Source organism: Pelmatolapia mariae, linkage group LG9, assembly GCF_036321145.2.
Source record: "Pelmatolapia mariae isolate MD_Pm_ZW linkage group LG9, Pm_UMD_F_2, whole genome shotgun sequence".
Lineage (NCBI taxonomy): Eukaryota > Metazoa > Chordata > Actinopteri > Cichliformes > Cichlidae > Pelmatolapia > Pelmatolapia mariae.
The window spans coordinates 16,934,806-16,949,287 of record NC_086235.1 but is presented as its reverse complement, the minus strand read 5'-3'; the positions used below and the strand labels follow the sequence as shown (position 1 = coordinate 16,949,287).

Sequence of the window (14,482 nt, the reverse complement as noted above, 5' to 3'; positions counted from 1 at the left end):
GCATCGAGTTTTTCCTTTCCAGTCACCTTTCTCACTCACTATGTGTTAATAGACCTCTCTGCATTGAATTATATCTGTTATTAATCTCTGTCTCTCTTCCACAGCATGTCTTTATCCTGTTTTCCTTCTCCCACCGCAACCGGTCGCAGCAGATGGCCGCCCCTCCCTGAGCCTGTTTCTGCCGGAGGTTTCTTCCTGTTAAAAGGGAGTTTTTCCTTCCCACTGTCGTCAAAGTGCTTGCTCATAGGGGGTCATACGATTGTTGAGCTTTTCTCTGTATCTACTGTACAATACAAAGCACCTTGAGGCAACTTTTGTTGTGATTTGGCGCTAAATAAATAAAATTGAATTGAATTTAATTGAATACTGGGGTCTCATAAACTGGTTTGTGGAAGTTGCCATGTTGACCCACCATCTTGAATACAGTGGCAACCTCAAGCCTCATCTCTTGAAGTTTAGTCGGGGCTCTAACACATGAAAACATCCATAAACATACTTATTTATTCCAGATATTATCACGGCTGCTTATTATCAGCAGTTTAGACGTATAACGGAGCGACCGTGGTTCAGGGGTTGGAAGCCCATCTTGTAACCGGAAGGTTGCCGGTTCGATCCCCAGCTCTGTCTGTCTTGGTTGTTGTGTCTTTGGGCAAGACACTTCACTCTCCGCCTACTGGTGAGGGGCCGATGGCACGATATGACAGCCTTGCTTCTGTCAGTCTGAAGCAAGGCTGTCCCAGGGCAGCTGTGGCTACAACTGTAGCTTGCCTCAACCAGTGTGTGAGAGTGAATGAATAGCGCTTTGAGGGAATTGAAAAGTGCTATATAAATGCAATCCATTATTATAACACTCCCATCTCAGGAATGTTAAACAGCTGGTTATAAGCTAACATTATGCCAGCTAATATCAGGTTCCAGTATCCTAAAAATAACACTTTCCCCTTTGTAACCAGTTTGATTACATTCTCACATTATATCAGAGTTTATTCACTATCTGTGCTACAATGTTATATCCGCTTAAAAGACAATTTCACTAACACCACCTAACAAAAGCTGAGGCTAACTCTGGCTAATAGCTGCTAACAGATGCTAACAGCAGCTGCACTGCCAAAAAAATATAAGGATATCCTGAACAACTCACCACAGTATTGCCTTCATCTGTCAGAAGTGAGCTTCACTGACTTCATGTGTGATAGGTGGCTGATGAAAACAAGTTATAGCAAATGAAAGGTCTTCATTTCTCCTACATACAGTGAGACATTAGGCTCATCTTCTAGCCAACTTTTCCTTTTGGGTCCAAATTTTCTAACACTTGGGAATATAGCGTATGGTTCTATATATGGAAGTTCTTTATAACAGTTTGGACATGTAACACTGACCAAATAAATTTGGAACCTGAAGAAGATTTTCAAAATCCTTCCGATGTGAGGGCACAGAAGGGCCTGGATCACAGAGGGTCTTGCTGCTTCTGAGGGGGCAGCTGGGAAGCACTGATTAATTTTTCATGGACTGACAGCAGGGATTTAGTATTTCCCTGAAATACTGAATCCTGGGAGGGGCTGAGGCATTCCAAAAAATTGAATATCTTGTTTGGCCATGAAGTTTTCTGACACCTATGTTTAAATGATCTCCCGTCCCTGAAAAAGAGCATGACAGTGAAAAATGCTGCACGCTCAGTTTATGTGAAACCCTTGGATCAGGTAGATTTTGGAAATGCCTCACTGCAGACTGAGGAGATGGAGCTCTACAGCAGTACAGAGAGAAAGCTGAGCAAACAAGACAGCAGAGGGGAGCTAGAGACAAGCTGAGCAAGCTAGAAGCAAAAAAAAAAAAAAAAAAGCATGAAAAAGGTTTGAGTAACGGGGGAAACATTACCGAAGGAGCAAGCCAAAGGTGTCAGACTTCAGCTGTCTGTTACAGAGACTGATTCAGTGCTGCAAAGGACAATAACAGAATTCAAATTATCTAATACAAGTAGTGCTGTGTGCCTCAAAGAGGGCCCGAGGAACCAATGGAGTGTGCTACACAAACACAAGCCCGGCATGTTGTACCTATAAACAGTAATCAGCGGGTGTTAATAGCTAGACAGCCAGCTATTACGTTCATCAAATCGAGTTAATCGCTCTATTGTGGCCAAGGTCACATCACAGCTGTGAATCATCCTGCTGCTGGTCACCTCTGTGGTGATTTACTCCCATCTAGTGGGCAAAACACAGAACAAAACTACTGCCCGTGAAGGAAAATAAATCAGACAGCTGCTGTCTGAAAGTAAGTACGCTCTGTTTTCTAAAGTTTGACATACTAGGAAGTAATAAAAAAAATCCTCTGAATCCACAGGTCCTAAAATTATTAAAACACAACCTCAGATGAACAACACATGGAAGATTGCACTGTTCAATTATTTATTTAACAATGATTAACATCAAATGCAGAAGCAGTGTATGAAAAAATAAGTGCACCTTTAGTGCTTCCATCCAGCCAGCTGTTGCTAATCAAATGTACTTGATTAACTGATCATCAGCAAGTAAGAGCACATTAAATAAAAGCAGAGGGTTCTTGCAGGTCTACAGGTTAAATGTTAAAATTCAAGACAGTACAGTTAGAAAGCAGGCCATAGTTGTTCAGGAAAAAGACTGAACAAGTATGGCCTGTTTGGAAGGGATGTTGGTATTTACTTAGTGTTTCATTTAGAAACAGGCTGCAGTGTCATTTAGTTTTTTTGTTAAGCCTTCATCTGTTCCCAGTTTTTTTACGTCCTGTCTTATTTTGGCAACCTTTTGCTCAAGTCTTCCTTGTTTTAGTTTTACTTCCTCTGTCTTGATTAGTTTCAGCTGTTCTCACTTCCCTTAACTGCCCTTTTTTTGTATACACTTCGGCATCTTGCCGTGTTTCTATGTGTGCTTCCTTGCTTATGCTTGGATTGAGTTTGGTAGTTTATTTAATGGACTTATATATTGGTTGGGGGCTTATTTTGAGTTTAGGGCTAGCCTAAATAAAGATTTATTTTTTGTTGATTTTTTTTCCCCATCTCCTTGCATGGCAAGTCTGCATTTGGGTCCACACCTAACAATCTATGAAACTTTGGCCATAATACCTAATTTAACAAATCACTGAAGACTGTTATAAAAATGAATTAATTTGTCACACCTTCAAGAAACAGGCTACAGACAGCGTAGATTGCAATATATACATTTATTTGACAGAAAAAACAGACATTGTAGCTCTCATTGAAGTAACGCCAGTTTAATTACAGCTGATTCCATATAGTGTAACAGGAGTGCAAAGTATAGAGAGGTGACTCTTCGTCCATGAATTACTTAGGAGTAACTGGATTCACATGCTTAACTGAGAAATGCATCTGAGATCAAACAGGATCAAAGCATCCAGAAGAACTGCTACAAAGGTGGATTTCATGCCTCGGGAGATTCTTACAGCATCCTGTGTATGCATACATACATACAACCATGTATTTGTACTAAGTCAGGTTTTTTTTTTTTTTAATAATTTTTTAAAAATCATGTACTCATTGGTGTTGACATGTTTTTTTCTTTACATAAGAGACAGTAAATCAAGAGTGACACACATCTGTAGCAGTGCCTGCATCTGACTGTGCTAGCATGACCTATCAGTAATCTCTACTCCTCAGGTGCTTGTTTACGATTGGTTGCCAGCAGATCTGTTGTACATCTCAGGTTTCAGCATTAAACTTCAACCAACACGTCAGTATTGTCCCAAACTGGATTAAACAGGTATAGTGTATATCTGAGAGTGTGGTTATTTTTTATTGTACTCATTCATTACTATAAATAAATACAAAGGACTTGAAGTATATACAGATAAATGGCTTTATTTCAGTTGGTTAATATTGTGGTCTTGATGGTTTTCTATCTCGCTCAAGCTCCTCATTTATAGCCAGAAGTGACGACTGACCCCTGACATTTAAAGAAAATTAAAGATTGAAGGCCAACTTTGAAACTAAAACTTTCTCTGGTAATACCTAACAGCATGAAGGTTAATCCAAAGTAAATCTATCAATCCTAAAAAAAAAAAAAAAAAAAAAAAAGAGAATGGACATATTTAAGGCCAATATCTGTGCTGTGTGCATCTGTTTGTGCCCGTCCCCTCAGGTTCCAGTAAATACAGGCAGGCTGGCAGCTTCAAGGCCTAAACCCAGGGGTGACTCAGGTAAAGTTTGTGGACTATAAAAGCAGTTATACGTCTACTCAAAGAAGATTTAAATGTCTGTATGGAACAGCTGACTCTATCCTGTTAAGATCACCTTGAAAAGGTACTAAATGAGTCTCAAAAGATCACTTAATAAAGTGGCCTGCCTACATTATGAATCAATGTAGTCCTACCTATAGTACTACAATCTCCCACTAAGCAGCCATAGAAAACAAAGAGGTGGGAATCTTACATCATGCTTGTACACCCTGCTGGAACCAGGCTGTGTTTTTCTGCAAAAAAAAAAAAAAGACAACTGTGCCCTGAGGGGTTTTCCTGTAAACAAACAAAAGTTATGTTTACAGTCTGAACTTCCAAATCACTGTTTATATCCTTAAGGCACAAAATAAAACATCTGAGGAAACAAGTCAGCATTTTCTTTCAGTAAGCAGCATGGTGTAGTAGTTAGCACCATTTGGCTGGGACTGTTCTTTGCATGAGTTTGCATGTGCTCCCTGTGTCTGCATGAGTTTCATCCCAAAGTCAAATGTACGGGGAGGAAATGATTATTTCATCCCCTGATGAATCTGAAAGCCTGTTGGTAACACATTACACCATAATGGATTGAAATCTTGCAGCACCCGCAGGGTACAGGCCCGTCTAAAGTTTGCCAGTTAACAATTAAACGATTCAGAGAAGGCTTGGAAGAAGGTGCTGTGGTCAGATGAAACCAAAATGGAGCTCTTTGGCATCAACTCGACCTGCCGTGCTTGGAGGAAGAGAAATGCCAAGTATGGCCCAAAGAACATGATTCCCACAGTAAAGCACAGAGGGGGAAGCATTATGCTTTGGGGCTGTTCTTCTGCTATGCATACAGGATGATTTCACTGCATTGATCGGCCGATGGATGGGGCCAAGTACGATAAAATATTGGACGAGAACCTCCTTCCCTCAGCCAGAACACTGAAGATGGGTCTTGGATGACAATGACCCAAAACCAAAGCAACAAAGAAGTAACTAAAGAAGAAGCACTTTAAGGTCCATGGAGTGGCTTAGCCAGTCTCCAGACCTCAAACCAGTCAGCAAACTTACAAATTCAGCAGTGGATCAAATAATTATTTCCAAACTGTACGTAGCAGCTGGGATAAACCCCAGCCTCCCCCGAAACCCTGAACTGGATAAGCAGTTAGGAAAATGTAAGGAAGATGCTTTGAGGACAGCAACTAACTGTGAGCAGTTGCAGATCTGGTCCCTGTCTTTGAAACCATCATCTCAAAGGCAACAAATGTCTATGTCTTAACTTCTGGCGAAACTGCAAACTCCTCAAGACTACCTCAAGTGGTTTGACCCGGGTTTTGGTAGTCAGTTTGACCTACTTTTTCTGTACTCTCAGATTATTGGAAACATCATCTTAAATCTATAAGAAACAAAGGAAACACCTTGAAATCGAATCTTTTTCCCAAACCCAAAGACACTGAATTTGCTATGAGATAATTAACCACTGAAGACTTAAAATTCATATTTTGCTGGAAAATGATTTAAACCAAAACCTCAGTTTCCTGCATATTGAGTAATAGTTGTTCTTTCCTTTAAGTTATCCTTCTGCAACAAGATAATCATCTAAAAGATCGATTTAAAACAAACATCACTGCTTTAAGGCAACACATCAAAACAAAACAAAAAAAACAAAACAAAACAAAAAAACAGTAACTGCTCAAGTGCCTTAAATATGTACACCTGTGTGTGTAATAATGCAACATTAGAAACGCATTTACAGTTTGGTCACAACAAATGGGAATTATTTGCAAAGAATTTCCCCTCACCAGTCATCAACAGGATATTACAGGGACAATTTAGTAGTGCAGCTCTGCCATTGGTATCCGGTAAGGAGTGTACACACTACATTTGGCAATATCTATGTAACAACTTGTGTTTCTGTTTGAGATTTCATCACACCACCCCCCACAAGACCGTATTGCAAACCTAGTAAGATTAACCAGAATTAATTCTGGGTAAAAGCGGGACAGTAAGTCTCTGGACAACATGAACTAAAGGGCTTAAAGGCCTCCTATATCACAGTGAGCTCCTTAAAAATGTCCACGACTGATTAAAAAAATAAAATAAATATATCACATTGATTTTTACATTCAGTAACATTTCAGTTGTTTTGGTATTTTTTTACCATTTTTTCCTCTCAACACACCAGCAGCTTTTCCATCAGATCAGTAAGGAAGAGGCTTCGTTAGTCGTGGGTTAGAGGCTCCGTCAGCCATGAATGTCTCGTTAATCTAGAACCAAACACACAGTCTGTTAATAATTTATAACAAGACTCCAGTTTACAAGCTTAGTTTTCATGCACAGTCACGACATCACTGTTACGACAAGGATGTTAAAAACAAAAGGATAATCCTAGGTTTGCTCTTCTTCAGTTATAGGAAACCTAGAGGAAGGATTATAATTTAATCTGAAATCTAAACCACACACACCACAAAGCGGCGATAAGATGAAGCACGCTTAACAAGACTACTTTAAAAGTACCTGTGTGGAGTAATGTGTTCCTTAAAGCAGTGATCATCTATAACAAATAAATAAAACTCTAAGCTCTTCATAGTGATGAACCCACAGATAATTATTACCCGACTCTACCTCACATTCAGCTCCAAGTTTGGTTTTACAGCCTGCATCTCTGTTGTTTAGGTTTAATCTTGTAGCTCAAAGCTTGCCAAAGGAAGATTTTTTTTTACATACATGTACATTTACAAGTACTTTCTTTGTCAAATCGCCAGGAATAATGAGAAAATGGACTGATTTCTGTTACCTCTCCCTTAATTACATGGACCAACCGTACTTACATGAGTGGTCTCATAGCCCACAGGGATCAGTATGGGCCATTTCATGGATCAGCCATTTTTCGTTTCAATACTGGAGTTAGCACTATAACACAAGTTGGACTCTTTCAACTTCTGAAGGAAAGGTATAACACTTTAGCTGCCAGAGACAGGCTCTAATACAGGGGCGGGCAATATGAAAAACTGGGATTGGTGTAGAGGACCACTCCAATAAAAGCTAATTACATGCCCTAACTAACTGCCTGCTTACCTTTTGTAGATGGGAAACAAAAAATTGTTACAATTATTAACAATTATTCAGTTTGTCAGTACAAAAATCAGCCACTGCCGTCCAGCAGTTGTTGTCATCTTCTTTGCAGAAAAGACTGTTGGCAGTAAACATCACTGAGACCTATGATTAGCAGATAAAGTGGCTGTTTTTTAGAGCTTTTTGCTCAAAGGGCCACTTGCTGTGCCCAAAAACAATGCTGATGACAACAAATGCTTACTACTAAAAAAAAAGTCAACCATTAAAAACTTTAATGCTCCGTGGAGTTGAAGGAAACTGTATAGTCAGGTGATAGTTTTGTGTGGGTTCATTCCTTTTTGCATACAAGCGCTTAAATATGATTAAATGATTAAAAATATTTATAGAAGCTGATTTAACATCTCAAATGAACTTCATGTGATATTTAATACATAGAAATGTCCTCCATTGTGACATGAGCTCATCACTCACTTGAAAGCGCCTCCACCTCTCTGGCTTTTGACAAACCCACTCCAGAGTTTTGTTTGGGCTGGGCTCCCAGCTCCTCTGCCTCCTTGGACGAATTCCGGTTCTCATCTACAGGTTTCTTCTCCTTCGCCTCCTCTGGATTGTAGTGCCCACCCTCTTTTGCCACCATCTTCTCCACCTTCTCTATTAAGTGTCCCACTTGGGGATTCTCCCCAAATATGCAGTTGTTAATAACAAAGTACCTCCGCTTGCATTTCTCCAGCACCCACTGCAGATCTTTACCCTCCCTACGAATGTACCTCTCGATGGAGATTTTCTTCAACACATCCGCCCAGGTGAACACCACAATTGTATGCCTCCACACATCCTCCCCAAAGAGGCTCACGTGTTCCTCAATGCGACCACGGTCCACCTCGGTGAACATGCCAACAGGGATGACGAGCAAGAAGGCGTGTGGACCTGGAGGGCAAAGAGAGGCTCCCCTGACTAACTCCTGTTTATAGGAAGGCGGAGTATCCTGGGAAGAGAACCATCCTGGCGTATCCACCACTGTCACCTGTCGTCCCTGCACCTCCGTCTGCCTCGTAACACAGAACTCAGCAGCTCGCTCTAAATGAAACTCCTCTCTGCCTAAGATGGTGTTGCCTGTCAAGCTCTTCCCCGGCCACCTCCATCCCAACACCACCAGACGAACTTCATCCAGGCGGTTGGCCTCCTTGGCTTCAGCTCCTGCCTTTCTGGCCACCTCGTCTGGTCCAGAGGTTTGTCCAGCTACGGTCCGTAAAAATCATAAAAAAGTCAGTGTCAGTATAAATAATTGTATTAATTAATTATTATCGTCATTATACTCATGATTATTAGTATTATTGCTTGCTTAAATTTTTTTGCATTTATTTTAAATTTAAAAAAAAATATTCAAATGAATTTTATTTTATTTATTATGCAAAAATTTGCTTATTAGCTCTGAATCCTGTTAAGCCACCACTGGATAGCGCTACATTTAAACATAAAAATGCCTAACTTTGGGTTTCATTCAAAGCATGTTCAACTTATAATGCAAATATCTAATTAGCCAATCGTTTGGCAGCAATTTAATCCATTTAGACCTGCAGACACGGTCGAGATGACCTGCTGAAGTTCAAACAGAGCGTGAGAATGAGGATGAAAGGTGATTCAAGTGACTTTAAAAGTTGTTGTCAGTGCCAGATGGGCTGGTCTGACTATTTCAGAAACTGCTGATCTACTGGGATTTTCCACACACACAAGCACATCTCTAGGGTTTACAGAGAATGGTCCGAAAAAGAGAAAATATCCAGTAAGCAGCAGTTCTCAATTCGAGCACCTTTGGGATCTGCAGTTGGCAGCTCCAGCTAGTGCTTGATGCGATCATGTCAATATGGACCAAACTCTGTGTATAAAATTGTGAAAAAAATGTCAAAATGAAATGTATTATAATTGCTATACACCTTAATGATTATATCTTTTGACTCTGCTATATATAATTAATGTATTTTGGGATATAATTTGTATGAGCAAAAAGCTTAAAGGTTGTGTGGATATCACAATGACTGTAACTAAACTTATGTTTGTTGGTTTTATGACTTGATTAATGGTATGCACCCAGTATGCCATGATTGGTAAATGGATTGGCTCTTACATAGCATCTCAGTACTCTTTACGCAACATGCCTCATTCACACTCCTCCATACAAGCACTTTTTTTCCTAACATTCACACACTATGCAAGAAACATCTCCTGGATGGACTGGCACGCATCCTCAATGATGTATCCTGGGGTCATCAGGTGTTTCGGGTCTGGCAACATCATACACCCTCACCCAGGCGACCCAGCCGAGGGTGATCAGGCCCCGACTTGCGTACCAGTAGCTAGCCACGGATCAGCCCTCTTAATCCACAGCCACTTTGTGGCTTTCTCTGCCGCTTCGCTCATAGTCTGCGTGGCCCTCTTCTTGGCTGCCCCAACCACAACACACACAGATACTCCAACAGATGCATCGGAAAGCAACCTGAGGATCAGGATACAGACTTGGGCATGCAGACTGAAGCAGCCAGGTATCAAAACATCGGCCTTCCACTGATGGATGAACTGCTCTACCTCCTGAAACCCGTGGTAAACGTGTGAATACGTCTACCCAATTGCGCTCAGTCGGACCGAAATACGTTAGCGGTAAATGAGTCAGTGTGCCGGAGTAACATTTAATTGTTTCGGTGTACCTTTGATGGTTTAAAAGCATTCGTTTTTTTATTCAGTTTTTAAAAGTTTAAGTATTTTTCAAATAGCAAACACTACTTGTTAAAACGAACGAGGGGTAGCTGTTAGAGGGGAAAATGCAAGGGGTTTTAGAGAAGTCGGTTGCCTTTATAACATGTCGTGAAGGCAACTGAGTCACAGTCACGTAGACCTCCCAAATTATGCAGCAATGCCTGCTGGGGCCGGTTGCGTTGAGCAAAATCGACCAAATTAACGAAGATTTTGTTCCAAATAAAATAAACTTATACATTTACTGTATATGGTTACTTTATTTCCTTCCCGGTCCACATTTTTAAGTTACTTCATCTTTTTTGACTTATACTTTAGTTATCTAAAATGTGTTTTCCCACGCATTATTAGTTGAGTCACCTAAATTAACCTTAAGCTCTACTTTATAAACTTTTGATGTACTAAAAACCTTTGCTGGTGTGCTGAATACATTTCCTGTGAAAAGGAAATGTTTCAAATATTAAACTAAGGCGGAAACTGAGTTTCCAGTTATTGATAACATCTAGTTAAAGTTTTATGACTGACAGCCTTTGTGTTTTAAAAGAATTTCTTATAAACCTTAAATACGTTTCAGCTGTGTTTTGCCGTTATAGTGAAACGTGTCAAAATCCGGTTCGGACATTTAGCTTCGAAACTGCTAAGTTGATGCTAATTTTGACAGTCCCGGAAACGCCCTGTCTTTATTTGATAACTTACACAAACTTAAGTTGTTTGAGTTGCGATAAAATCAAAATCTTACCTGAGGTCTGAACTGGTTTATTCGCTTCCATGTTCCGTTAAATTCCGAATTGTGGTCTTAGTTTGTCTTTGGGCGGCTAGTTCGCCGGAATACTTGATGACAGAAGTTACCGGATAATCTGAATGCAAATGCACTACTTCCGGTCCATGATTTCAAAATAAAGGCACGTCGTTTAAAAACCGGATGCATAAAACGTACACAAATATCCTCAATTTTAAAGGCTTTTAGTTATTACTTAAGACTCGAAAAGAATATAACCACAAGAATACATAGCTACATAACAAATTTTAATAATCATTATTTTTTAGAAAAAGAAGACATAAACACTTTGAGATATGTATAAGACCTTTATTGCGGAACAGGGATAAAGCAATAGCCTGTATTTACAACATTAATGCAGAAGTTATTTACAGCTGAATAAAGTACAGTTTTTCCCTCAGTTATAAAAGCATTAGTCAAGCCCTAGCTACAATTTCACTGACCCTTTAAAAATTTTTTGTCATAGATTAGTATGGTTTCTATGGAAGTTTGTTTCTGACAAAGAAGGCAAACAATTTCCATCCATAAGTCAAAATTTGTTATTTTTCAAGTTAAAATTATTTTCTCAGACATTTAAGATACACAACCCCAAATTTTGAGATATTAACACTAAATTGTATATGGCAAATCTTTTTATTGTAGTGGCAGAAATGACATTCCATAACTTTCCCTTAAAAGAAAAAAAACAACAACAACAACAAAAAACAACAACAACAAAAAAACCCTCACACATGGGAACAAAAACCTATTCCTTCACTTCTTGATAAATATTACTAGTCATGTAGCTGAAAGTTTACTCAAAAACAACATATTGCTCTTCATTATTGAAATGGCTTTCAATAATAATAATAATAATAATAATAATAAAAAGACTGTGAGAAAGATCCTTTTATAGTTCTGTGTATGCTTTCTTCAGGAAACAGGCTGCCTTAGTGTACTTAAGTTCCCCACGATGCCAGCATGCGCATGTCATCTTCCTCTTCAACCTTTCTCCTTGTTGCTGTAAAAAAGGAGGAAACAATTAATAATCAATGCTGTGGACTAAATATGGAAAATTTACCAGCAACCAATTTTTTATTTTACTGATGGCAAAAAGAATCTTCTCCTTTAATGGATTTATAATAAGCCTTAAAATCTGTTGTGTGCATGTACTGCAGCACATTTTCACAATGGAGAAAAAACAATCAGTTTCCATTTTTACATTTTCACAATTATAATTGGATTTTATAATATTCAAATAAATACACTAAAGATCAAATTAGCAGAAATATGCTTAAAATGAATAATTTAATAGATGCATTTTTAAAAATATTGTGTTTTTTCTTAAAGTTGGGGCAGCATTACAGTTTGCAGGCAAGCGTGTGAAAGTGGCCATAACATGTAAGATCTGTCAGTCGTTAGAAGCTTACTTGCGCGCTCATTGGATCTTGATGAAGGCAGTTTGGAGCTGGGAACGCTGGGCAGTCCGCCCATACTCATCATACTTTCATCAAGGTCCTCCTGCTCTAGCTCCTCCAGCTCAGCCAACAGTTCATCCTAACAAAAAAAGAAAGGTGAGCACGTGCCACACAGCAAAATACCAAGCATATTTTAATATCTGTCCCAAAAAAAAGTCTTTATAAACACTGAGACAGTCTCCACCTCATCAAATGTTTCCCCAGAAGGTCTTGAGATAGCATCACTGATTTCCTGGGCCACGTCCTGCTGCTCGGTGATATCTGCCATCAGATCATCGATCTTCCCCAAATCCCTGAGAATGAGAGTAAGAGTGCAAGAAGGTGAAAGGGTTTTCACTCACTTAAAACACCGCACTTGCTTTCTTAATTAAATTCTCTTTGAGATTCTCTGTGTTCAATTATCACACACAACATTCAGTAGTGTTGAAACTGCACCAAAGAAGTATTAGGATTTATTCATCGTTTTGACTAAATATACATTTTTGATTGTATGTTGCAGCTTTCCTTCTGAAATATGGCTCATAAATTAATTTACGTCACACGTTTCCTTGTTCAAAAGGAAACCATCTCTGCACATAAACACAACCAAGCCAGGACTACCGGGGGAAAGTAAGGCCCAATTTCAGGGGGGGTTTCTGCCTTGTGTGAGCAGCTTCTTACGTGTTCTCATGGATCTTCTTCATGGCCTTGGCAGCATAGCCCATGTTCTTCAGGACCTCCGTGTTGGTGTGAGAGTTCTCCAGAGCTTCCCTCTGAAACTCGATGGTGGAGAGCGTGCCATCAATCTGGGTGAGCTGCTGCTCCAAACGCTTTTTCCTCTTCAGGGCCTGCAGGGCAGCTGACACAGAGAGGACACAGAAGTCACTTGTGCAGTTAAATTTCCAAAAGTGTCATGTGTCCTCAAAAAAACAAAAACAAAGACAGGGTTCCTCCCTTTCACAGGGTGACGTTTATTTTTAGTCAACAACCAATGCAGCTGAGACAACAGTCCATGCCACCAAGGGCTGTAGGTGCAGCTCTGAGGGAAGGGACCTTTCAGGTTCAATAAAAAGCTTTTGTTGTTTTACTTGTTAGAAACCTGTTGTATTTTCAGGCATTGTCAGTGACACACTGAAGACAATCACTGCGAGGGAAGTATTCACAGTTGTGTCACTGTACATTTAAGAGTTGTTTAACACTTTCCTGCACATTTATCTAAATAACAAAAGTGTCATCCACCTTAAATTTTTTGATATGTGAACTAGGATTTATGAGAGCTGGTACATTTGTAGTCGCAAAAGTCCAAAAATGTACATTTTAAAAGGGATTTTATGGGATTTTCACTGTAACAAAAACAACAAAAAAGACTTGTTAGAAATAAGAGTCAGGTTTTATAAACTCTGTTTATATAGACAATGTGTCTTCGGTTTAACCCATGAGCTGTTGCTACCACACATCAAGTTATTAAGCAAGAACAACAGAAATGTAAAATGAGATATAAAAGGCCCATAAACCACCTCCTTTGCTTTGATATTTGCCCGGACAAAAGATTAAAATATAGAAGTGTACAAGATAAGACTTCCTGGAGGCGTAGTGTGTCCTGGCTTGGCCTCGGTGGAGGAACAGGTGCACACATTTTTTTCAGACCATCATAAAAACAAATATAAATACCCCTCTTGTTCTTCGTGCCGTGCTTCTTGGCTATCGCAATTTCTTGCTCTATCCTCTTTTCCAGGTAGTCCTGCTTCTTTGTCAGCATTTCTTCTGTTTCCCGGAGTTTGTGGATGGCCTCCTGAGCCGAAGGGCTTCCCTTCGACTTGTGTTTCGAGCCCGAGCCCCCCTTGAACAAATTGGAGATTTTGCTCATTTTGGCTGTTTTGGGGGGGTAAACTTTGTTGGTAACTAAAAAGCAAAACAGTCTGAACGATCGTCCAAGCTTCTTTTCTCTAAAGGCGGGTGTGTTGCGGGCGGATATTCCAGCTCGACGGCTTTGTGTGCTTTCAAACAAGCCAGTGAACACAACTCTCGCCACACCTTTCGCCGATACCTGCGTGACGTCTGGATACCTGACGCCTTACCTCCCGTTTCCACCAGGGCTTAGATTTTGCGTCTTTTCCGTGTTTTCTCTCCAAACGGGATAACACAACAGTGCATCATATCTCGTTTTAACGTTTTAATTTAGTTGTACAAACAGATATGTTGATGAAGCTGATAAAACCAGAAAAAAACTGAATTTTATTTACTGTGAAAAAAAGATTGC

At 39.7% G+C, this 14,482-nt stretch overlaps 2 protein-coding genes across 3 annotated transcripts; both read right to left on the bottom strand.

Annotated features, from left to right (window-relative positions):
* Positions 1 to 3,183: 3,183 nt before the first annotated feature.
* Positions 3,184 to 10,861, bottom strand: LOC134634884 (GTPase IMAP family member 9). 2 transcript variants are annotated; one of them, XM_063484314.1, is made up of 3 exons: positions 10,748 to 10,861; positions 7,732 to 8,499; positions 3,184 to 6,452 (listed from the first exon to the last, which is right to left on the bottom strand). In XM_063484314.1, the coding sequence occupies exons 1-3, from the start codon at positions 10,776 to 10,778 to the stop codon at positions 6,448 to 6,450; spliced, it is 804 nt and encodes a 267-aa protein (XP_063340384.1). In that variant the 5' UTR covers positions 10,779 to 10,861; the 3' UTR covers positions 3,184 to 6,447. The 2 variants fall into 2 exon arrangements, with proteins under 2 accessions (XP_063340384.1, XP_063340383.1); XM_063484313.1 differs by lacking the exon at positions 3,184 to 6,452 and having other exon boundaries at positions 7,724 to 8,499.
* Positions 10,862 to 11,664: 803 nt separating this feature from the next.
* Positions 11,665 to 14,128, bottom strand: chmp4c (charged multivesicular body protein 4C). Its single transcript, XM_063484148.1, has 5 exons — positions 13,894 to 14,128; positions 12,904 to 13,081; positions 12,428 to 12,536; positions 12,196 to 12,322; positions 11,665 to 11,786 (listed from the first exon to the last, which is right to left on the bottom strand). Exons 1-5 carry the CDS (start codon positions 14,087 to 14,089, stop codon positions 11,725 to 11,727), a joined length of 672 nt encoding a protein of 223 aa, XP_063340218.1. The 5' UTR covers positions 14,090 to 14,128; the 3' UTR covers positions 11,665 to 11,724.
* Between the last annotated feature and the right edge of the window lie 354 nt (positions 14,129 to 14,482).